Below are 23,715 nucleotides of genomic sequence, written 5' to 3' on the forward strand. Positions count from 1 at the left end.
AGAATAACCACCACTGTAGTGTGGATTTTGTGAGGTTTGGCAAAGCAACAGAGTTTGACGCTGATTTTGAAGATAGTTACGTGCAAAGATCCAATGAATACCAATGTGACCTTCCTCTTAAAGTTAGTCTGAAGTGACCCTTGGCATCAAGCAACAATGATGTCCTCAAGCTGGCTGAGTAGGCAGTTATTGCACATCAAGTAGGCAGTTATTGCTCAAAGCACATCAGGAAGTAATAAGTAGGTTTTATTATTTACTTTTGATAATTTTATAGGAAGTGAAGTCAAAATTGGGAAATTAATATGGGGTTAGGATAGGCAAAATATTTGGAAACTAATGTTTTGAAATATTTGCGGGAATAAGCATACAAGTATACTTTTAACTGGTAAGAATGTTTGCCAAAGTGTAATTATGGCTTAATCTGCTATTGAAATCCCAGTTGGGTGTCCTGGGCAAGGCGCACAGATGACTACAAGAATATTTTTTTAAAAAACAAAGTTCTCATGAATTCAGTAAAGACTATGTTGAAGACTCTTAAATGGCACACACAGTGGAAGAGCTGGCAATTGATAACAACTTCTGGATTTCCATGTTTCATTGTTCTTGTGTTATCTAGAACTTAGTTTCATGGAATAATAATGGCTATGCTGTACACTGGTTCTGTCAGTGCAATGACAAAACAGGTTCTCCTAATTTGTATATTTTCAAACTAAAATTAGTGGTTAGTGACAGATAAATAATACAATAAGCCTCTTGGTGAGGCAGCAGATCAGCTAAGTGGTTAAGTAGTATCAATTACAAGTAGTATCAGCTAAAAGAATATTTTAGCACTATGTAGCAGGTCTGACAACTAATTGATGTCAGATTTTGATTTTTGAAAACATAGTTACCTCCCAAACAAGATAGATTTTTAGAGATATGTTATCAACAGATGTTGAATTTTAAAAAATCTAATGCAGCACTTGTAAAGGTGTAGTGATCCACTTGTGCTTCGTTTCAGATTTAAAATGTGCATTAAAAAATTGCCATGCTGATCTAAGTTAACTTGGAATTTTATAGTGTGACATAAATAATGGTCCTACATTGGCAGGCACATGTAGCAAGCAAATGTTCCAGTTTTTTAAAATGCATTTCCTTTGTTATCCTTGTACAATTGTTCTGTGTGATGTGACCTGACCCTCTTAGAATTGATCTATTTTCCACAGGAAATATTGATGTGCTTAGAAAAAACATTATGGGCAAAATTTTCCCCTCATGTATTATTAATGAGAGGAAAGTCCTATGAAGTTATGATATCTTCCAATGATGCAGTCTGTCAAAAGAGTCTGTCCTTTGATGCAAAATATCCAATTTAACCAATATATGTTGGAACTTGCTGAGCAAATGACTCTAAACAATCTTATTAGATTGTTAAATACACTGTCTCGTTGTTGCAAGGTATAGAATTTTTTCTTGGATAACCTCATGTTTCAAGAATCAGTTTTTATTTCACTAGTTCTGAGAAAAGTGTCTTGATCTCATCAATGGGTACTTCTGGATATCCCCGAGATTTCTGTTTTAGAAGCTGGCAAGAATGTATTATTACATAGTACAATTAAGGTATCTGAATATTTTTACAGTAATACAGTAAACTAACTGTGCTACTGGTTTAAAAAAAAGGTCATGATTTTGCAGTGGCACCTGGCTTGGGTCTTAGAAGGACATAGCAGTTTTTTCAGCTTGACTTGAGATTTATAGTGGAATCCAAACATTTTTTTAATTTGATGGTTTGGAATTTTGGCAACTAATAGGTTTTGAAGACAGGGAAATGGGGAGCAGGCCCTTATGCAATATAGATGGTAGCAGTGCATCTTTTGAAATCCTCAAGCATGCTGAATGTTAATCAGATTTAAAGAATTCCCAGATGGCAAACCAGAAAAAAAGCAGGGATTATTTCATTTTTTAATCACTTTACAAAAAAACAAAGTAAGAATCAGTGATGCACATAAAATTATGTGAGAATATGATAAACAAAACTTCAAAGAAGTAAAACATTAATTTTATTATTTTGAAAATCATAGAAGGTTCAAATATTATTCTGAGGGAATGAGATCCCACATTCATGATGTTAGTTTTTCAGGGATGGTGAAGTTGTTCAGTAGTAATGATGATTTAGTTATGAACTTGCACCTTTTTTTAAAAAAAGTAATAATTTCAGTTTCTTTTACAGTGCAAATAGTGTGCAAGAAGTTGAAGTTCAAGTCAAATTTCTGACTGTGCTGATTGCATTTGCAAAGATTGCAGAAGCACACACCGGAGACATGGTATCCCATTGGCAGCAGCTTTCAGGGTTTAATCTGTGACTGTGGGTGGAGACCAGTAGTTTTAATGTAACTGGTGTAACAGTCACAAATTCTGGGCTATGTCTCTGGCTATGTCTGTTTAAATTATTGTCCAATCGCAATTCTATTTGACTTCTTGAAAGCTCTTTGCTACACTGAAAAGGCTATATAAATTTAAGATGCTGTTAATAGCTTGCACATATGAGAACACAGATTTTTTTACATTTATGAAACGCCCCTATAACTTCATGCCAAAAAACTAATCAAGCCATTAATGGCTCAAATGCTTTTGGGATGGCTCAGTTCTGTTGAAGGTACTTAGGGTGAGAATGGAATACAAGGCTTACTCTTGACTGCCTCCCTTGATGGACAATAATCTCTTTTAAACTGGTCTTCCCTGTTTATTTTGATGGGTTCGTGATTGATAAAGGGGTTATGGGGAGAAGGCAGGAGAATGGGGTTGAAAAATAAATGAGCCATGATTGAATGTCAGAGCAGACTTATGGGCCAAATAGCCTAATTCTGCTCCTTTATCTTATGGGTTTAATTTGACAGCTTTACTTCCAACTTCTATATGGAAGCATTGAAGGTTTGCTTCCAACCTTAAAGGTGCACGAGTCTGAATGTAAAGGTAGAACAAAAATGCAAAGTCATAGCAAAAAAAAATCTCAGAAAATAGAGAACTTTGACCAGCTGATTTACTGAAATTTGTAGACAAATCATTCATTGTTTGTCATGTACATGAATGCTTTTTACATTATTTTGTTATAATGCCAGGAACAGCCAGCCACCCTGCTGTTTCCTACCAGTGGCAAACTGCTCCAATTTCAATCCCACTGGTTTTCTTTCTCACTTGCTGTTTATTCCCACCTCTCTCCAACTTCTGTCTTTCCCTTACTCTGTTTATCTCCCTTGCCCTCTCTCTCGCCCACCCTTTCTGGAACCATGGAAAAGCTATCTCACCCAGATGGATAATGGAGCAGCGTAGGTGTAATACTCTCCATACTTTACCCTGCTGAGTTTGGCTGGACTGCCAAGACAATATAGGAAATACTGGGGTTGGTGCATCTGATTCTTTAGAAAGGTGTTGGATGTATTTTGCCCACTAAATGAGGATTCCAACATCTCCGTACACCAGAGCTGTGTATGATATGGTTACTTGTTTTGCATGCAGTTTAACATTTTTTTGTTAATAAGATTAAGGTTATCTGCAAAATTTGTATGTTTCTTTTGTCACTATGTAATTCTAGAAATTAATACTACCAGTGCTTATTTTCTAAAACAAAGGGAAAGAAGGAGATTCGTGACTGCAGTTCCTACCGTGCCTCTGGCACTTCTGTTCATCGGCTTCCTCTCCAAATTCACTTGTTCATTATACAAATGCAAACTAATTCCATGATAACAAATAAATAATAATTTTGACCATTCATGCATGCACCACACACTGAACCAACAACTGAGACAATTTGGTTTTGTGAATAAAATGGCATAAGAGTGTTAACCAATTATCTCCATAACCTTGCTATTTAGGAGAACTTGGATTGCAAAAGTTGAGAAAGTAAACAATGAGCTCACAGCAATGCAATTTCTTGCAGTGCAGTGCTAATGTATTGCATCTTAAATGAAATCTAATTTGATAAACCTTTATTACAACAAGTATTCATTATATGAGGTCCACAGTATGTTTAAAAGATGTGTGTTGGTCCTGTTGTTTTTACTGATTATGGATTTTCTTTCTTAAACAAGATAATATTTTAAAAACATACTGTTTAAAAGTGTAAAAGTTAAGAAAAAATATTGTTGGCTTTGGAATTGCTGTTGTAAGCACCAACTATGGAATTTAAAACCCTATTTAATAATGGGATGCTCTTTGAAAGAACCAAGTACGTACTGCAGGGAATTACTGTGCACGCTGCCTACCCATGATACAATTAAAAAGGTTCAGGATTCTGTTTTGTTCCCTCATGAATCAAATGGAACCTAGCAGAAAGGAAGGTGATGCATCTTCTGTATCATCAGCTTGACATCCTTGAATCACTCGAGTGTGGTAATGTTCAAGATTGCCAGTGGCGTGTGTATTTCATTTTGCCACATTCTGATTTGTATGCTTTGTAATATTGAGGTAATCACTTATGTTCCTTCTGCGGTGGAGATAACAATGACATGGAAAATGTAGTGGGACTGGCTGTGACACATCTGTTCTGTTGCTGATGCCATAATCTTTCACTGGCTTGCTGATCAGTCTGATATAGACATTAGTTCTTCCTGAAAGCGTAAGTGAACGTGCATATTCTGCATTGAATAACTACAACAGTTATTACATTGTTATAGTGTGATATTTGTACTTTATGTTCTATTGGTGATTAATGAATATGATTGTCCCTTGGGATGTCAACTGGCAGCAGTACATTAGCACTGCACTGCAATGAATTAAATTGCTGTGAGCTCATTGTTTGCTTTCTCAAAGGAACTAGCAACCTGAGCACTGTTAGGGTGGATAAGCTGAGTTACTCATCTCTTCCACAGTGCTGTTTGGAATCTCCAAGTACAAGCCCTCTTGCTGAGTATGTGGAAATAAGGATAATGCACTATCTGTACATCATTGCATGTAAACCTGCAGCCAGAGCACACAATGCATAAAGTTTTTCACCTTTGCCAAACAGAAGCACAATATGCAAAATAATTCTTTCATTGGGCGAGTGTTGTGCCTTTCGAATAAGCTTCCAAGGGAGACTGGGAAAGCAGATGGTCTTCATTCATTCAATACAAATTGGATAATTTATTCCAGGAAATGCTATTTAGGAGCAGTTTGACACATAACATGGTAAGTTTGCATCCTTGGGTAAATCAGATGACTTTGGTCCAAGGCTCTCAAAACTGCCATGAATGTGGGCTCTTCTTTCCTCGTAATTGATGAGGATTTCCTTGATCAGTCATTAACAGTTACTGTGTGATTGGGATATAATGCGGTCTTTGTTCACTTAACAGTTTTTGATCTACTTTAACTGAACTCAACAGTTCTTATCATCCAGTTGTAAAATTTTATTGACATTTTTGTTGTCCCATTTTTCTTTCAATCTTTCTAAGTTCCAATGTTCTTCTTTGTAAAGATTTAAGAATGTTCAATTGTTGCCTAATCTGTCCATGTGTGATTGTAGGATGGGATCTTGTGAGCTTACTCACTTTAATAGAAAGAATGGAAAAGCAAAATGTTGTTTAAATGGAGAGAGGCTAGAGAATATTATGATATGGAAGGATCATAGTGAAACACAAAGTTAGTATGCAGGTATAACAACTAAGTAGGAAAGCAAATAGAATATTGGCCCTCTAAGACATGGGGGGGGGGGGGGGGGGAGGTTTGGAACACAAAAATGGGAAGTCTTGCTAATCTCTAGAGGACATTGATGAAGGTTCACTAGGTTATTTTCCATGTTATGCATATTTCTCACAACATTAGAAGGATGCCATTTGGTCTGTATTGGTTTACTATTGTCACTTGTACCGAGGTACAGTGGAAAAACTTGTCTTACAAACTGATCTTACAGGTCAATTCATTACACAGTGCAGTTACATTAAGTTAGTACAGAGTGCATTGATGTAGTAGAGGTAAAAAAAACAATAACAGTACAGAGTAAAGTGTCACAGCTACAGAGAAAGTGCAGTGCAATAAGGTGCAAGGTCACAACAAGGTGGATCGTGAGGTCATAGGTCATAGTCCATCTCATTGTATAAGGGAACTGTTCAATAGTCTTATCACTGTTGGGTAGAAGCTGTCCTTAAGTCTGGTGGTATGTGCTCTCAGGCTCCTGTATCTTCTAACTGATGGAAGAGGAGAGAAGAGAGAATGTCCCGGGTGGGTGGGGTCTTTGATTATGCTGGCTGCTACACCAAAACAACGAGAGGTAAAGACAGAGTCCAAGGAGGGGAGGCTGGTGTCCGTAATGCGCTGGGCGGTGTCCACCACTCTCTGCAGCTTCTTGCGGTCTTGGGCAGAGCAGTTGCCATACCAAGCCGTGATACATCCACATAGGATGCTATCTATGGTGCATCGGTAAAAGTTGGTGAGAGTCAAAGGGGACAAAGCAAATTTCTTTAGCCTCCTGAGGAAGTAGAGGCGCTGGTGAGCTTTCTTGGCCATGGCATCCACGTCATTTGTCCAGGACAGGTTGTTGGTGATGTTCACTCCCAGGAACTTGAAGCTGTCAACCCTCTCGACCTCAACACCATTGATGTAGACAGGTGCATGTACACCACCCCCTTTCCTGAAGTCAATGACCAGCTCTTTAGTTTTGTTGACATTGAGGGAAAGGTTGTTGTCATGACACCATTCCACTAAGCTCTCTATCTCCTTCCTATACTCCGACTCATCACTGTTTGAGATACGGCCTACAACGGTGGTATCATCTGCAAACTTGCAGATGGAGTTGGAGCAGAATCTCTTCTATGCCAGCACTCGGAGCAGTGCTATTCCTTCACCCATTTCCTTGTAACCAATTCTGTCTCTCATGCCCATCAACTCCACCCTGATTCACCTCCCAGTCACCAAAGTTGGGGTAATTTACAGTAATCAAATAACCTACCAACCATCAGGAGGAAACTCGAGTACACAGGAGAAACCCACCCTTTCATAGGGGAATGTGTAAACTCCACACAGACATTATGTATTAAATTTCAGTTTAACATTCATTAATATGTCTTTGCTTGCCCCTTTTGGCGAAATTGTTAAGATTTCAAAAAAAATAAAAAGAACAACATTGAATAATGGAAAATCACAAAACAGAACGAGACCATTTGGTCCTTTGTCTTTGCTGGCTGAAAGTTATTGGTTTATTATTGTCTCTTGTACCGAGATACAGTGGAAAAACCTTGTCTTGCATACTGTTTATACAGATCAATTCATTATACAGTGCATTGAGATAGTACTGAGTAAAAACAATAACAGAATACAGTAAATTGTCACAGCTACAGGGAAGTGCATTGCAGGAAGACGATAAGGTGCAAGGTCAAACAAGGTAGATTGTGAGGTTAAGAGTCCATCTCATTGTATAAGGGAACCGTTTAATAGTCTTATCACCGTGGAACAGAAGCTGTTCTTGAGTCTGGTGGTATGTGCCTTCAGGCTCCTGTATCTTCTACCTGATGGGAGAGAAGGGAAGAGAGAATGACCTGGGTGGGTGTGGTCTTTGATTATGCTGGCTGCTTCACCAAGCTAGTGAGAGGTATAGACAGAGTCCATGGAAGGGAGGCTGGTTTTCATGATGTGCTGGGCTGTGTCCATAACTCTCTGCAGTTTCTTGTGGTCCCGGGCAGAGCAGTTGTCATACAAAGCCGCGATGCATCCAGATAGGATGCTTTCTATGGTGCATCGATAAAAGTCGGTGAGTGTCAAATGGGACATGCCTCCTGAGGAAGTAGAGGCGCTGGTGAGCTTTCTTGACTATGGCATCTATGTGGTTGGACCAGGACAGGCTATTGGTGATGTTCACTCCTAGGAACTTGAAGCTGTCAACCCTCTCGACCTCAGCACCAAGTGCATGTACACTGCTCCCTTTCCTGAAGTCAATGACCAGTTCTTTTGTTTTGCTGACATTGAGGGAAAACACCATTCCACTAAGCTCTCTATCTCCTTCCTGTACTCCGACTCATCATTATTTGAGATACGGCCTACTACGGTGGTATCGTCTGCAAACTTGTTAGGTGGAGTTGGAGCAGAATCTGGCCATGCAAGTATGAGTATATAGGGAGTAGAGTAGAGGGCTGAGGACGCAGCCTTATGGGGCACCAGTGTTGAGGATAATTGTGCTGCCAATCCTCACTGATTGCGGTCTGTTGGTCAGAAAGTCAAGGATCCAATTAGAGTGAGATGTTGAGTCCCAGGTCTTGGAGTTTGATGATGAGTTTGCTTGGAATTATAGTATTGAAGGCGGAGCTGTAGTCAATGAACAATAATCTAACGGAGGTGGCTTTATTTGTCCTGACGTTCCTGAGATGACTGTAGGGCCAGGGAGATGGCATCCACTGTAGACCTGTTTCAGTGGTAGGCGAATGGCATTGGGTCGAGATTGTCTGGGAGGGTGGATTTAATGCGTGCTATGACCAGCCTCTTGAAGGACTTCATGATGGTGGATGTCAGAGCCACCAGTCAGTAGTCATTAAATCATGTTGCCTTGTTTTTCTTGGGTACCAGGATGAAAGGGGTTGCCTTTAAAACAGGTGGGAACCTCAGATTGAAGCAGGGAGAAGTTAAATATGTCTGCAAATATGCCCGCCAGCTGATCAGCGCAAGATCTGAGGACACGGCCAGGGACACCATCTGGGCCAGATGCTTTCCTCGTGTTCACTCTCTGGAAGACTGATCTTGCGTCCTCGACGGTGACCACGGGTTCAGTTGCATTGGAGGCTATCAGGGTGGGTGGTGACAATCCACTCCCCTTCTGTTCAAAACGCACATAGAATGCGTTAAACTCATCAGGAAGGGATGCACTGTTGTTACCTATGCTGCCTGACTTTGTTTTGTAGCCCTTTATAGCGTGTAAGCCCTGCCACAACTGACGGCTGGAAGGCTGGACGAAAGGGAGCATCATTTCAACTGGTCCCGAGCCTTGTGGATTATGGTACTTCAGACACAGATACAAGTGCTTTTTATATGGTTTCTGCCACTACCACCCTTTTGAGTTGTTGTCAGGTTCCAAACCTTTGTCACCCTTGGTGACAATATTTTCTCTTCAGGTTCCCTCCTAATCTTTCCAGCAGTTAGTCTAAATCAGTGCCCTCCTGGTTATTGACCTCCTATGTTAAAGGAAATGCTCTATGCTTCCTATTCCTTCTTATATCTATGCATCTCAAAATTTTATGCGACTTGGATCGCCCCTTGACCTTGTACATTTTAAAAGAAAACAACTCTATCCAACATCCTTAAAACTCTCTATACCTGAGAAGAGTTGAAAATGATGCTTAGAGCCTTCTGTTTCTTCCTTGAGCTTCCTCGGCAGACTGGAATACATTTTAGCTCAGTGTCGTAGCTTTGGGTAAAAATAATAGTCCAAAGCTAAAGGGACAAAGATGCCTTTAGGTAAGAAGGGCATTACAAATAATAATTTGGTGAACAATGTTATCTAAAGTAGTTATTTTTAATGGAATATAATTAATTCATCATTTTAGTCATTTAATTTCAGTTTAACATTCATTGGAGATGATTTTATTGATCTGTGGAGAAACAGTAGTCAGATACAACCCAATGGCCAGAGCGTGCAATTAGCGTTACTTGTTTGCATAGGCTATTTGCAATACAAATTAGATGATTAGCATCATTTAGCACCTGTCTGATTTGGATTTCATCGCCTGCTAATACTGCTCCTTCTGAGTCTTTTGTATGTTGCTGTTTTTTTGATTTCCAGTCTTTTTCTTTTCACTTTTCTCTTTCATTTATAGTTTCTTTTATGCAAGTTCAAGGAAGCTGTCTCTTTTTAATCTTTCATAATTTCAAAATGTCCCATTTGATCTACAAGAGTAGACCAGGCTTCTTTTACACAAGTTTTAGGTATTGTGGAAAGAATATGGGGTTTTGCCTATTTTAGTTTATATAAAGCTGAAGCAGCTCATCAAAAAGATGTCCAGATTGCTATACAACCAATATTTGTTTTAGTCTTGTAAGAAGGAATTCACTAGGAATCAAATAAAATGACTGAATTCAGGTACAGAGACAATCCTCCTTTTGTTTGACCTTGGATCATGCAAACCTGCAAGCTCTTTCTTTCCTTCATGATTATTATGCACTTATAACCCAGTGGGTCCTTGCATCTCAGCTTGTGTAGATGGTTAATTGGCTGTTGATTCTGTTCCCCCTAAAATTTTCCAGTAATTGCTATCAGATATAGATAAGTGGAGAACAAGTCAATAATTAGAACAGGAAAAGACAAGTTTGACCATCAAACTTGCCTCATGTTCAACCATCTTATTGTGGTACACCTGCTTTCCTCTCAAGGACCATTGAAACTTCTTGATGGAAAATGAACTCTGGAAAGAAAATGTTTGTTTTACCACAAACTTAAGGACACAAGCAAATGGTACCATTATCCCAGTTATCATGCTATAATAACTCCATGCCTTTCACCTGTAGAACCCATTCCTGCCTGCTTTTGAGTGCTTACGGTGAATTCACACTGCATTTTGAACAACTTATCATGAAGCAGAATGTCTTAGCCTCTAACCTGGCTCTGTACTTTTGTAGTTATATTTGTTTGCACATCCAACTCGAGTAACACATTCCTGCATGGCAAATCTTAACCCTACATATTATTAAATGTCTTCAACACTTGTGAACCACTTTACATGGTTAGGTTTCCTTGCTTAAAATTTCCTCTGCATCTGCAGAGATGCATTAATCTGTTGCTGATTTGATTATCGGCCTCAGGGAACAGAAGTAGCAAGGGTGGGAGGTCATGGATCAGAAGGGGGAATTGGGTGAGGGTTGGCTTCTGGTGGTCAGTGAGTGGGAGACCTACAGTTGTTGGTCAGGATTAGGTAGGGTGGGACTGCCAAAGAGTTGGGACTGCAATTGATGGTCAGGGGTGAAGGGCTGTGGGCAGGTCTGGTCAGATTGGTGGTGGGGAAGGATTGCATTTGGTGATCAGTGAAATTAGATGTCGCTTGATGGAAGAGGATAGTGTAGACGATTGGTGATGGGTAAGGGGCAGGTTAGTGATTGGAGACTTGGGTTGTGTGATCAGATGGTAGGGGTTAAGGAGATTAGGGAATGAGAGGGTTAAGTGATCAGTGCTGGGAGTGAGGCTGGAATGTTGGATGAGATTGATGAATAAAGGGGATTTGGGTATTGAAATTGGGGTAGGGGTGGGATGGTACTGTCTAGGTAGCCTAAAGAAGGTTTAGTAACTGAATAACTTGAAATGAACCCCTCTGAGTATAATTCTCAATGCTCACCTGAAAATCATGCAAGGGGACCCCTAAAATTAAGCAGCTGCGGCTGTGTGTGTCCAATGATAGCTGCAGTTGGGATCAATGTGACCTGATCTTTCCAGGTAATTCTCAAAATAGGCATTTTGCCGGCTAATTGCATCATTGTGTGTGCATCTGACAGGGAAAGCAAGCATCATTTTATTATGGCAAATGCCTGGGCCAGTTTTTTATCCAAAATGTTGCATTTTAGTACCATATGTATGTGATACTAAAAATAGATGGTGGTGTATGACAGAATTACTGGGCATGCATTTGTAACATCTTAAACACTTTTTAAAAAGTCATATTTGGAAGATGAAAATGCATTTTTCTGTGTTAGCTGTTAGAATCTATTTTTTGGATTCATTTGATTTATACTCCTTGTTTGTTTGTTCTTGGGTCTGGGTGAAGATCCAAAAAAAATGGCATATAACTTTACAATATAGTTTTTTTTATTCCTGCTGAACAATGTGCCTTAGTTTTATCCTCTTTAAAGACCTTCCCCCACCCTCCACCCCACAACTTTTTCTAATGTGCCATCCACATCTTTCATTAATGAAGTTCATTCTTAAAGTATGAAGATTTGTGATGTGTGAATACAAGTCACCTGGAGTCTCAAGTAAAACTCATCAGTCCACTTTTGTTTGAGTCCCTTACATTCCATCAATGTATTATAGGATGAATTCATGGAAGTGCAATTGAAAGAATACAAGAATATATGAACATGGGAATAGAAACTTGAGTAGGTTGATTAACGAGTCAGTCACGAGATAAGAAATGTAGGTTTAGCAAGCCAAATTAAAATTTGAATTTTACTTTGGCCTGCCCAAAATGCTAGTTACACAGGTCCCTTTTGACCTGAATCAATTTTTTACAGTTCATGATGAAACAATGTCATCTTTCAATTTTATTATATTACTATGTAGATTTATTCTTGGTTCAAAAATAAAAAGAGTAAATCATACAATCTGTGATCTGCTTCCTTGAAAATAATTGATTCAGAGGAAAGCTCTTGCAAAAAGGGAAAGAAGGATTACCTATTTGTAAATAGGTGAACAAACATAGTGATTTTTTTTTGCAGAAAGATATTCTAAGTTTTTTATTCTTCTGCATTAACAAATGTCTTCCTTCTGTCATAATACAAAATTATTCCTTCGAATTAAACTGATGTTAAGTTTGTAATTTGCTGAAGTTCATCTCTGGAGTAAAATTAAGTTAGAAACTGTGTTTCATTCTTTATGTAAGGTTCACAATATATTAAAAGGGTGTGAAACATTGGAATGTTTTCTGTATTTTTATTCATTCAGTAAACCTTAAACAGTACACAGGAGAAAGTACCAGTATTAAAGTGTGGAATTGTAGGAGAAGATGTATATCTTATCTTGCCTGAGCCCGTACACTAATGAAGTGAGCTTGCATTAGTTTAACCTGTCCGTAGTCCGTGTTGGAATTAATATTAATGGGTACTTTATGTCAAGGGTCTGGTGAGACCAGTGTGGATGTGTCAAGGTCTGGTTTCCCTTCCTATTGAAAAGTGTGTTTTCCACAGAGGGTATGCCGTGAGGACCATAGAGAGATTCCTGGGATAGATTAAGCAAATTGGGCCTATATTCTGCAAAGTTTAAAGGAATAAGAGGTGATCTTGTGAAAACGTACAACATTTTTACAAGGCTTAACAGGAAAGATGTATCACCTGGCTCAGAATAAGAGGTTTGTCATTTATAGTTGAAATAAGATGGAATTTCTTCATCAGGACTGTAATGATTTTTTGGAGTTCTCTACCCAAGATGGCTGTGGTGGCTCAGTTGCTGAGTCTATTCAATATAGGGACAGATAAGGTTTCGGATATTAAGGGAAATGAGGGATATGGTGTTAGTATAAGAAAGTAGCACGAAGGTTAATGAACATTCATGATCTCATTAAATAGTGGAGCAGGTGTGAGGGACTGACTGGCCTGGTTGTACTTTTATTTCATGTTCATATTCAATATAGTGATAACATTTAGGACTAGTAAAAGAAATTAGGAAATATCTGGAAGCATAGTACTTATTTAGACATCCATCCTGACATCATCTTTTCAGTGGCTTAGCTATATACTGTTGGCTGTATTATACAGTTTAAAAAGCAAATGCAACTGTTTGAAATTTGAGCTGGTTTATGATGTGCCATTAAGTCTGAGTAAGGGTAAAAGATTTAAGATGATGCTTTTGCATGTGTTCAGACGAGTTTTTATTTTTAACTTTCTTTGGTCAGTGGAATTGTTGTATTGACTTTTATCATTAGTGTAAAATAAAAATGTTGATTTTTTTTTACGAGTGCTTTTTACCTATGTTAAGGAGCATGGATTGATTACTGCATCAATGTAAAATCCATAACAGAGGCAGAAAGCAGCAAAGTGAAAGTAATCCATGAAGAAACAAAAGGAAAAACATTAGCAGTCCAGAAATAATGGGAAAATAATGCATTTTAACCTTCATAGAATAAGCTTTCTCCTTGCCTCATGTAACCAATGGTTTTGCAAGAGTGTTTTAAATTAATTTAACTTGCAACAAAAGGTAGTGAGATAACCCTTAAATCTGACTAATAGACCCTTGTGTGGGACTTTGCAAATAGCTTCATGTTAATGAAAGTATTCTTTTAAAAGTATATGCAGATTTTTTTGAACTATCCATATTTAAAAACTTCAGTTAAAGATGCATGGGAAAATTCTTGGTATATTTGTAATTCTGAACTCTAAGTACACACTGATATAACCACTTGTGCTGTTGTGACATTTTCTTATCCCCGTGAAAGTTCACATACTTTCAGGTGACTGTGTTGCAGCTTTGCTGTTAAAGTTGTTACATTGTCAAAATCATACAAAGTGAGTTATTTCTCCACATTTTTATTTTAAAGAAGTGCTTTAAACATAGGTTAGGATGGTAATGCTGAAAAAGATCACCCAGACCATTTAAAATTAAAACTCTTTTTATATAAAAAAAAATTTTGAACTGAAACTCTGTTGGTCACAGGATGGAATTTTACATGGGTACACATTAGTGGCCCACATGTGAATATTTATGTGTTGCAATGTCCAACCCGAACTCCTATGTGACATTCTAATTACTATTTTTATGCCACAAACTATGAATGCACTGGTTAGTCCAGTACATAACAAGAAGAACTTTATGAATCATAAGTAAAAATGGAGGGATTCCGTGGACCTGCCTAAACATTGTAAAAGATCCTTTCAGTTAGATCTGCTGTATTATCACCTTTAATTAAACTGAGGTCCTGTAACTCTAATTGGCCAACCCCAGACAAAAACAAAATTGCTTGCGAAAGATTGAGAAGGAATCGGCTCAGATAAACATTGTGGTTGGCATGGATGAGTTGGGCCTAAAGGCCTGTTTCCATGCTCTATAACTCTATGACTGTATAAGGGGCTTTATCAAAAAAAAATGCATGAGAAAGGGGAGGCATTTTAACTAAACAGTTGGTTCCCAACAAACATTCAGAATAAATTGTAATATATAAGTTTATTTATATTTTACAATATGAGAATATCTTATGCACAGTTGATGAAAGTGAAATGTTCATCACTGCTCTATGTAAGCAATAGTTTAATAAACCAATTTAATTAAAAATTTAGATGAATGAAGTGAATGGCATTTTTAAAATGCATCTTGTTTCAGATACATGAGTTGATTATCCATTTGTAGTTTGTTTTAGATTGAATTATTTCATGATAGAGATTAATGCAAATGTTTGAAATCTTATTGCAAAATGGTGTCTCTTGTGTGATAGATTTCGTTTCTTTGTGCAAAGAAATTAGACCTTCCAGGTCCAATCAATGAAATAGTTGTATTTTTCTTCAACTGTATTATCTGTTGCCATGTGGTGCCCTCTAATATATGTAGATAGATGATTCTTGCAATGTAAATGCATGTCCATTGTGGTTCATTTCATTCAGGCCAGTATTGTTGGTTAGCGGAAGACTTCTTGTTGTGTAATTGACTTATTAATAATTGTGATTTGTAAGTTGTTGTTCAGATATTATTCTCATTGAATTTTTTTTCAGAAGTGAATCCATTAACATAATTACTCAGCCAATGTTTTTTTTCTTGAAGTTTATGAAATGGTGATTATGAATATATAGTGATTTGCTTTGTGTGTGTACTGTTCTATATTTTGTACTGAATTTCATCTTGGCTTCTCACGGCCAAAAGGTTATGGTTTCAGTACCACTTAGGCAAAGAGAGCCGAATCTAGACTGGCATCTAAGTGAAGAAGTACTGCAATGCTGGACTACTGTCATTTGGATTGTATGATTCTATTGCCTTATTTAAAGACTGGCATGGCAGTTCTCTCCTGTGTCCTCTTCAATATACATCCCTTAATGTAACTTCGCTAATACAGGTTTTGGTTTTGCTGCTTTTGGAACTTTGGCTGTATGCACAACATTGATTATACCTTGAATCAAATTCTATAAGAGTGAATTCTACAGAAAACCCTGAGGTAATAAAAGCAGCAAATTCGTTCTTTAAAATATAATTTAATTATCTGTGTTGTTTCATCTTTCATCCCTTGCTTTTGGAGTGTGTATCGCTGTTTTAAAAATATTCAAAGATCCTGTTTCCAACATACTTTGGAAAAAAGCTACAATATCCAGAAAAAAATGTCACCTCATCTTTTGTCATGAGTGCACAGCACTTTATTTTAGACGCCTTTCTCTAGTTCTAGATCCTCCCACGAATTGAAACATCTTTTTCACATCCATCTTGAATCATCGGTTAAGTTGTCTGTCTATCTGTTAACTCATTCTTGTCTCGATTTTATTGTTTAAAATTTTCAGAAATAGTCTTTCAAAGATGTCTGATCTTACTATGATAATTTCTAATTGTTGCAATAATATTTGCATATTTTCAAGAAATGTTATTTTATCCATTTGCATTACTGAATATTAAGCATTCCTGCATATTTTTCCTGATAGGCTGGGGAATATGTTGCCTGTCAAAATGCTGGGAAAAATTTCAGATTATTCTTCCATCCTGTTGAGATGTGTCTTGCAGTTAACAGTCCATATGTATTCCTGTCATTCAGTGAAATGAGTAGTGTGACACTTATGCCAACTTAATTGTTGAGCGATATTCTCTGTTATCTGAAGAATAGTTGGTGTCTGGTTTGTCTCTTTATTACTTATAACAAAGTGTTGAAAATGTTAAAATGCTTTTAACATTTTTCTTCTATTTGTGAAACTCGTGCCTTGTGCAAGAACCAAATGGGATGTTCTTCTGGGATCTCTCATTAGACTCTGGATACTAAAGGCATGTGGTTACAGAATATTATAATGTGAAGGATGACATTATACATTGAGATGGTTAACTTTGGTGAATTATATCCCATTGTATAGCTTTCAAAGATCTGAAAGCTGAATGCAAATTGGGACCTTCCTCGACTGGCAAAACCTTATGAATTGATTTGATAAAAAGCAACGTAGATTGCAATTGAATGTTTTGGAATTGAATGGGGAGTAGTCAAGGGAGCAAGGGGTAGATCAGTGGCCCGAGACAATTGTGGAGCCTGATGTATGTTATGGGGAATGTTGACACTGTAATTGAATTACAGAATTAGAAAAGATCAAAGGATGTTCTGAAAGAGTCATTGACAAACTGTAGCATCTGCACTGACTTTGGAAATCCCTGACCAATGACTATTTGATACAGAGAAGGAGCATTAAAGAACTGTAGTTCCAGATATTTTTGTGTAGAATTGGTTAGAAAAAAAAAGTAGCAAGAGAGCAGCCTGTCAGAAGTTACTTCCACGACATGATTTTTGAATACTACCATTTGCTGTAGTTTCCTCCTTCTGTAAATTAACCCCACTCCAATCCTGCTCCTTTTGTAACTCAAATGTGAGCATTTTCAGAAATGATCACTTTCCATTTGGGGGATATGTAAAGGAGCAATGCCTATGATACTTGGTTTAGTTTTCTTACACTACTGAAGTGGTTTTACAGTTGAGTTCCGAGTTACGCAAGGAATATGTTCCTGAAAAATGCTGGTAAATTGGAACCTGTGTAACTTGAGGAATTAAGTCTGTGGAATCTAGGAATATAGGGACCTGGTGTCAAGATTTGATAATATTTCATGGTAAAAGTAACTCAAAATGCTGGAACTAATGGCTTGAGTGAAGCTTCACAACAATCATCACTGACAATTGAATTTGTTACCTTAGAGACATCTCTGGGCTAGGGAATGCTATGTAGCCACACAGAGGGGAGAGAGGAGCTTCCATCACATCCAACAGGGGGTGATGAAAGAAGCTGTAACATCTGGTTAGTCAGTCAACACATGGAAAGCTACTGCAAAGTTCCAGCAATACTCCCACTCATCATTATGCCTGTCTCCAGCAATGCCCCCATTAATGCAGAGTCTTGACCCAAAACGTCAACATACACCTTTTGCCTCCACAGATGCTGCCTGGCCCACTGAGTTCTTGCAGCGTTTTGTTTCAGCATCTGCAGTCCCTTTTATCTTCCCCCCCACGACACGTCGTTTTGAGCTCGACATCCCACTCACTATAGCCTGCCTAACATCAGTCCTCACAAGTAGTCTCTCCGCACTGAGCTCTGGGGCAGTTCATTACTGCAGGAGCAGCAAGGAGGGCAGAGGCTCACCCCAGGTTCCTTGCCCCCACTGTACAGTGATGGAGCAAATAGGGGTTTGCACTAGTTTCCAGGTTCTTGTCACAGCAGCGCGGAGAAGTAGGGAGGTCAGCAGATTCATTAGTTCCTGACAATCTCCTCGCTAAGTGAGGTATCAGTGTATCATGAAGCAGTGTACCACATGAGTTGAAACTTTGGTCACATAATTTAAAGTGTGTATGAATGTTTAACTCAAAACCATGGAACTGGGAGCCTGACTATATCAGAATGAGGTTTGTTATCTCTGACTTGTATGATGTGAAATTGGTTGTTTTGTGGCAGCAGTATAGTGCAAAGACATTTTTAAAAAAAGCTATAAATTACAAAATAAATGAATAGTACAAAAAGGAATAACGAGGTAGTCTTCATGAACTGTTCAGAAATCTGACAGCAGAGAGGAAGAAGCTGTTCCTAAGTCATCGACTGTGGGTCTTCAGGCTCCTGTACCTCTTCCCTGATGGTAGTAACAAGAAGAGGGCATGTCTCAGATGGTGAGGGTTCTTAAAGATGGATGCTGCCTACTTGGGGCGCTGCCTCTTGAAAATGTCCTTGATGGTGGGGAGGGTTATGTCTTTGATGGAACTGGCTGAGTCTACAACCTTCTGCAGCCTCTTGCGATCCTGTGCATTGGAGCCTTAATATGTTGTGAAACAGATTTGGGTTCTCAGAGGCAAGGACTCTGAACACAGTCCTAGAGAGAGATGATTTATTTACAAAAGACGAACGCGGGGAAAGGGTACCAACGATTTCTCCAGTGCCGTTCCTCGGCCTGGGATGAAGCAGGGTGATCCCTCAGGGCAGGCAAAAGAGAGCAAGCCGAGCACATGTAGCACTCTTTATAGTGCTGGAGGGCTGGGAGGGTGGGGGGAAGGTTCCAGCCCAGGTAATTTAAAAAGGCCAATGGCCTGGTGCCAGCAAAGACTACTTGATCACAAAGGCCAATGGTCCAAGGCCAAGTACAAAGGTGCTTAAAGGGACCAATGGTCAGGTGTGCGCTGATGGGTAGGGTGGAGTGAAACCTTGATTGGCAGTGGTGTGTCTTTCGACCAGGTAATGGGCAGTGCTGTCACGTGACAGCCATGACCCTCCACAATACACCATACCAGGCTGTCATGCAACCAGTCAGAATGCTCTCCACTGTACATTATGGAAATTTGCAAGAGTCTTTCTTGACATGCCCAATTTCCTCAAACTCCTAACGAAGTAGAGCCGCTGGCATGTCTTCTTTGTGATTGCATCAACGTGATGGGCCCAGGGTAGATCCTCTGAAATGTTGTTGCCCAGGAACTTGAAGCTTCTCACCTTTTCCACTGTTGACCCCTCAATGAGGACTGGTGTGTGTTCTCCTGACTTCCCCTTCCTGAAGTCCACAGTCCATTCCTGTATCTTAAAAACTCATCAAGGGGAATAAACTGTTCAGCCTTTGTTTTGATAAACCTTGATGGGCTTGTGCAGTACATTGACATCAATTTGGAATTCATGCATACTCTTTTGATCAAAATAAAAATCTGATTAGACTACATCTGTTGGGACGAGGTAATTAAAAACTTGAACACCGGCAAATCTTTCTGTTTCAGAAAAGTAAGTGTACTTTTGGTCAGAAATTCATGCATGCATGTGATTTGGATGGCTAAAAAAAAACTTTGAAAATGCAGAGAAGTGTTCTGTCTTAGTATCACATGCATATTCTTTGCTAGAACTTAAAAAAAATCATGCTTTATTAAGATTCAGCAAACATTCCAAACCGTTGCAGATTCTGTAGCATTCAGACTTGAATCAATTTGAAAAAATGTTATTTCAAATCCAAGATATAGTACATTTGGGCCTTCTCCACTGCTGCATGCGACTGTGCCGGGAACTGCGTACCAGGAGCGTGGCACTTGCATGTTCTCTGGTTCATTTGCGTCATGGTTGTATGCAGCTCAACTGTGACGTAATATCTCTTAATACATCCCAGAAACCTATTTATCTGTTGGTGTTAAAGTTCTTAATTTACCTTGTCCCAATAGATGTAGTCTAATTGGATTTTGCACAGATGAACTTGATCAGATCCTTGAGATAACAGCAACATTAGTTTTCTAAGCCATTCCTAATTCTTTTAAAAATTCTTCTTCACCCATACTTCCTAGCTTAAAATACTCTGATCTATCTTTCCTAGGTAGAAGTGGATGATTCCAGATGAAACTCCCATTGATATAATTCTTCAATAAACTTTCTTCCTCCCATCCAGGATACTTAACTGTAGTATCTTCAGGATCTATGTTTCTCTGTTTCTTTATTTAAGTAATGGGGAAACAGCACATGTTGCTGATCGGAGGAGCCATTACTGTTACTCCCTCATCCCTCCCTACCCTTACCAACATTGTAGGATGCACAATTTGATCTTTCTCTTTTCCCTAATACCATGCAATCTCTCATCAAGAGAATATCTAAACTATTCCTGAGTCTCGGCGATGCCCACTTCACATGAAGCGATGGTAGCAATTACCTATGTTGACTCTCTCTTCAGTTTTCGCCACTCATTTCTACTGCACTATAATTTCTCAGCTGGGAAGACAGCTGAGCACAGTTATAATGCTACGGATTAATTGTCTCAATCATATCATATTTTACTGTTTTCTATTTGAAAACCATCTGCTTGAAGCAATACTTTGCAATTCTAATAACATTCAATATGTTGCCAATGACAAAGCTTGACTACTGCAGATATATTGAAGTGCTTACTGTCAAAGGTACAGATCCATCATGTTGCTAGACCTAACAGAAATAAATATTGAATCTGATTCATAACTTGCTATTATACTGGCAGATGGGCTTATTGTATATACTGCAACAGAGTTCTGCGGATCCCAGGATATTGGAAAGGGAAATCCTTGATATTACATTAGTGTCCACTTAAGTATCCCTTATCAGTTTGCATAATTTATTACACTCGTTGAGTGGAAATGTACTTGGTCAGGCATTCGCTTACATTGCAGTCATTTATCTGACGGATACTGGCAATTCAGTGGTGCAGCTTGCACTTCCATCAATGCCCGACTTCTCATTGGTCTAACAAAATAATTCCTTTTGTACTAATAGCCATTTTGTTCCTCAGAAGGTTATTTATTTTGTAAACCTGAAAGGCTGCTGATAGCTATGTGTGGGTGTCCAGAAGCAATGAACAATACATGCCTGTCAGTCATTGTATACTGAGCATTGTGGCATTCTCAGTAGCTTAATTTACTGCAAGTACAGCCCTGATGGTTTATCAAAGTTTTATCATGTGGTATAGGTGAAACACACACATTCTATTCACCTCAAGTTACTGAGCAGATTCTTTTTGGTTTGAACACTAGGCTGTTCATCCTTGGGCTACGAGAAAGCTGATGATGAGATGTCTGGCACTGCAACTACAGAGTCGGATCAAGCAGCCAGAGTTATTAACATTAATCTACCTCAGATAACTAAATTTTGTGACAATCATATCAGGTAAGAAAATCTTGTCAATTTGTAACTTGTACTTTATTTGTGTGTTGGAGTGTTTAGAGATGCATGTTGTAGAGGAAGATTTTAATTTTTCTCCACACAGATGTACACTTTGAATTATTAATTGACGTTTGTGTGTCACTTGTTGCAAAATGCATTGTTAATAGAAAGAAATAAAACTGCTTGCTTGTAGGAGAGTTAATTTCGTGTTCTTCAAAAAAAAATTAGTCTTTAAGCCATAATAAATGAAACTCAAATTTGGGTAAAAATATTCTATGACAACTTCTGAAATATCTGCTCAAAGATATCACACTGTTTTGAAAGATACAGGTTTTCTATATTAGCAAATTCTCTTGCTAACCTGTGTTCTTTAAGTAGCGATTTCATGGATTTGGACCACTAAATATCAGATATTTCAGGTTAGTTGTGCTTCGCTTTGGATTCAATTAATTTTGCTATAATTGCAGCATTTGCATCTGAAAGGGGTTGCGTTACTCTTTTGACTGAAGAGTTTGAATTGCATCTGGGATTTCTTCCTAGATCAAAATGTACAATGCACCATGCATATGTTTGAGAATTGTCTGTCTTTTTTTATTTATTAGGATGCTATTTTTGTTGTAAATGAATTGCAAAAGATTACTTTCCACAGCAGTTCCTGTTTTATAGCTCATAGTATATAATAACATTATGCCCCCAAATTGAGATTGAGGGAGACATTTTGGAGTTGACATTTTGGAGTTAACATTTGCTACAGACTGCTTAGGACATCAGACTACTTAGGGTATCTAAAATTACAATTGTGGTAACAGTTGTAGCTTCCAAAATCATACATGCAAAGGCACAGTTCAGTGTTATTTTGAAGTATGTTACTGTTTGAAAATTTCCTGTCAACATTTACAAGTTTTCAACAATTGTTTATATCTGATTATGAATGAGGAGCAGGAATAGCCACTTGGCCCCTTGTTGATAGTTGTTGAGGCAACTCACCCCGCACTACTTGGGCACTGCTGTCTTTTTGAAGCAGGTGGGAACCTCAGACTGCAGCAGTGAGAGTTTGAACATGCCCTTGAACACTCGCAGCCAGTTGGTTAGCATAGGTTTTCAGTACCTGGCCAGGAACACTGTCCGGTCCTGACGCTTTGCAAGAGTTCACCCTCTTGAAGGATGTTCTGACATCTGTCTCCGAGACAGAGATCACAGGATCACTGATGCTGTGGAGATTTGCATAGGTGTAGTGTTATTCTCCCTTTCTAAGTGTGCGTAAAAGGCATTGAGGCAGTATTTAACATATGGAAACAAAAAATCTTGTCCTCATTATCCTGTTGTGATGTATATAAATGATTTGGATGAAAATGTAGGTGGGCTAATTAGTAAGTTTGCAAACAAGACAAAAATTCTCTGAATTGTAGAGAAAGGAAAGTTATCACAGCATCAACAAGATATAGACCAGTTGGAAACATGGACAGAGAAATGGAAGATGGAATTTAATCTGGACAAGTGTGAGATATTGTACTTTTGGGAGGTCAAATGTAAGAGAAATGTATCCAGTAAATGGCAGGACCCTTGGGAGCATTGATGTACAGTTGAATCTTAGGGTGCAAGTCCATAAATTCCTGAAAGTGGCAAGACAAGTGGAAAAGGTGGTAAAGAAGACGTATGCCATGCTTGTTTTCATTGGTAGGGGCATTGAATAACAAAAAGTCAGGAAGTCGCATTGCAGCTGTATAAAACTTGGGTTAGGCTACATTTGAAGTATTGTGTGCATTTCTGGTTGCCGCATTACAGGAAGGATGTGAAGGCTTTGGCGAGGGTGCAGAAGAGGTTCACCAGGATGTTGCCTGGATTGGAGACTATTAGCTATAAAGAGAGGTTGGACAAATTTGGATTGTTTTCTCTGGGTCGTTGGACGCTGAGGGGTGACCTGATAGAAGTTTATAAAATTGAGAGGCATAGACAAGGTAGATGGTCTTTTTCCCAGGGTGGAAATATCAAATACTAGATGGCATAGCTTTAAGGTGAGAGAGGGAAAGTTTAAAGGAGACTTAAAAACCCAGTTTACTTTTTTACACATGGTATGTGCCTGGAATGCCCTGCTTGGAGAGGTGTTGGAAAGCAGATACGATGGCATTTAGACAGACAAATGAACAGGCAAGGGATATTGACCACGTGTAGGCAGATGTGCAGTTTAAATTGGCATCATAGTCGGCATAGACATCGTGAGCCGAAGGGCCTATTCCTGTGCTCTCCTGTTCTGTGTTTGCTATGAGACTATAATTTGTCAAGCTT

At 38.6% G+C, this 23,715-nt stretch overlaps 1 protein-coding gene across 1 annotated transcript in view; it reads left to right on the forward strand.

The window, feature by feature from the left end:
* The window catches only part of atp8a2 (ATPase phospholipid transporting 8A2), a 371,705-nt gene that overhangs the window by 72,398 nt on the left and 275,592 nt on the right, over positions 1-23,715 (forward strand). The window contains exon 4 of the mRNA XM_052026103.1: positions 21,300-21,432. Coding sequence (XP_051882063.1) covers positions 21,300-21,432 — 133 coding nt within the window. The remainder of the gene's footprint in view (positions 1-21,299; positions 21,433-23,715) is intronic.

This window comes from Pristis pectinata, chromosome 11, assembly GCF_009764475.1.
Source record: "Pristis pectinata isolate sPriPec2 chromosome 11, sPriPec2.1.pri, whole genome shotgun sequence".
Taxonomy (NCBI): Eukaryota; Metazoa; Chordata; class Chondrichthyes; order Rhinopristiformes; family Pristidae; genus Pristis; species Pristis pectinata.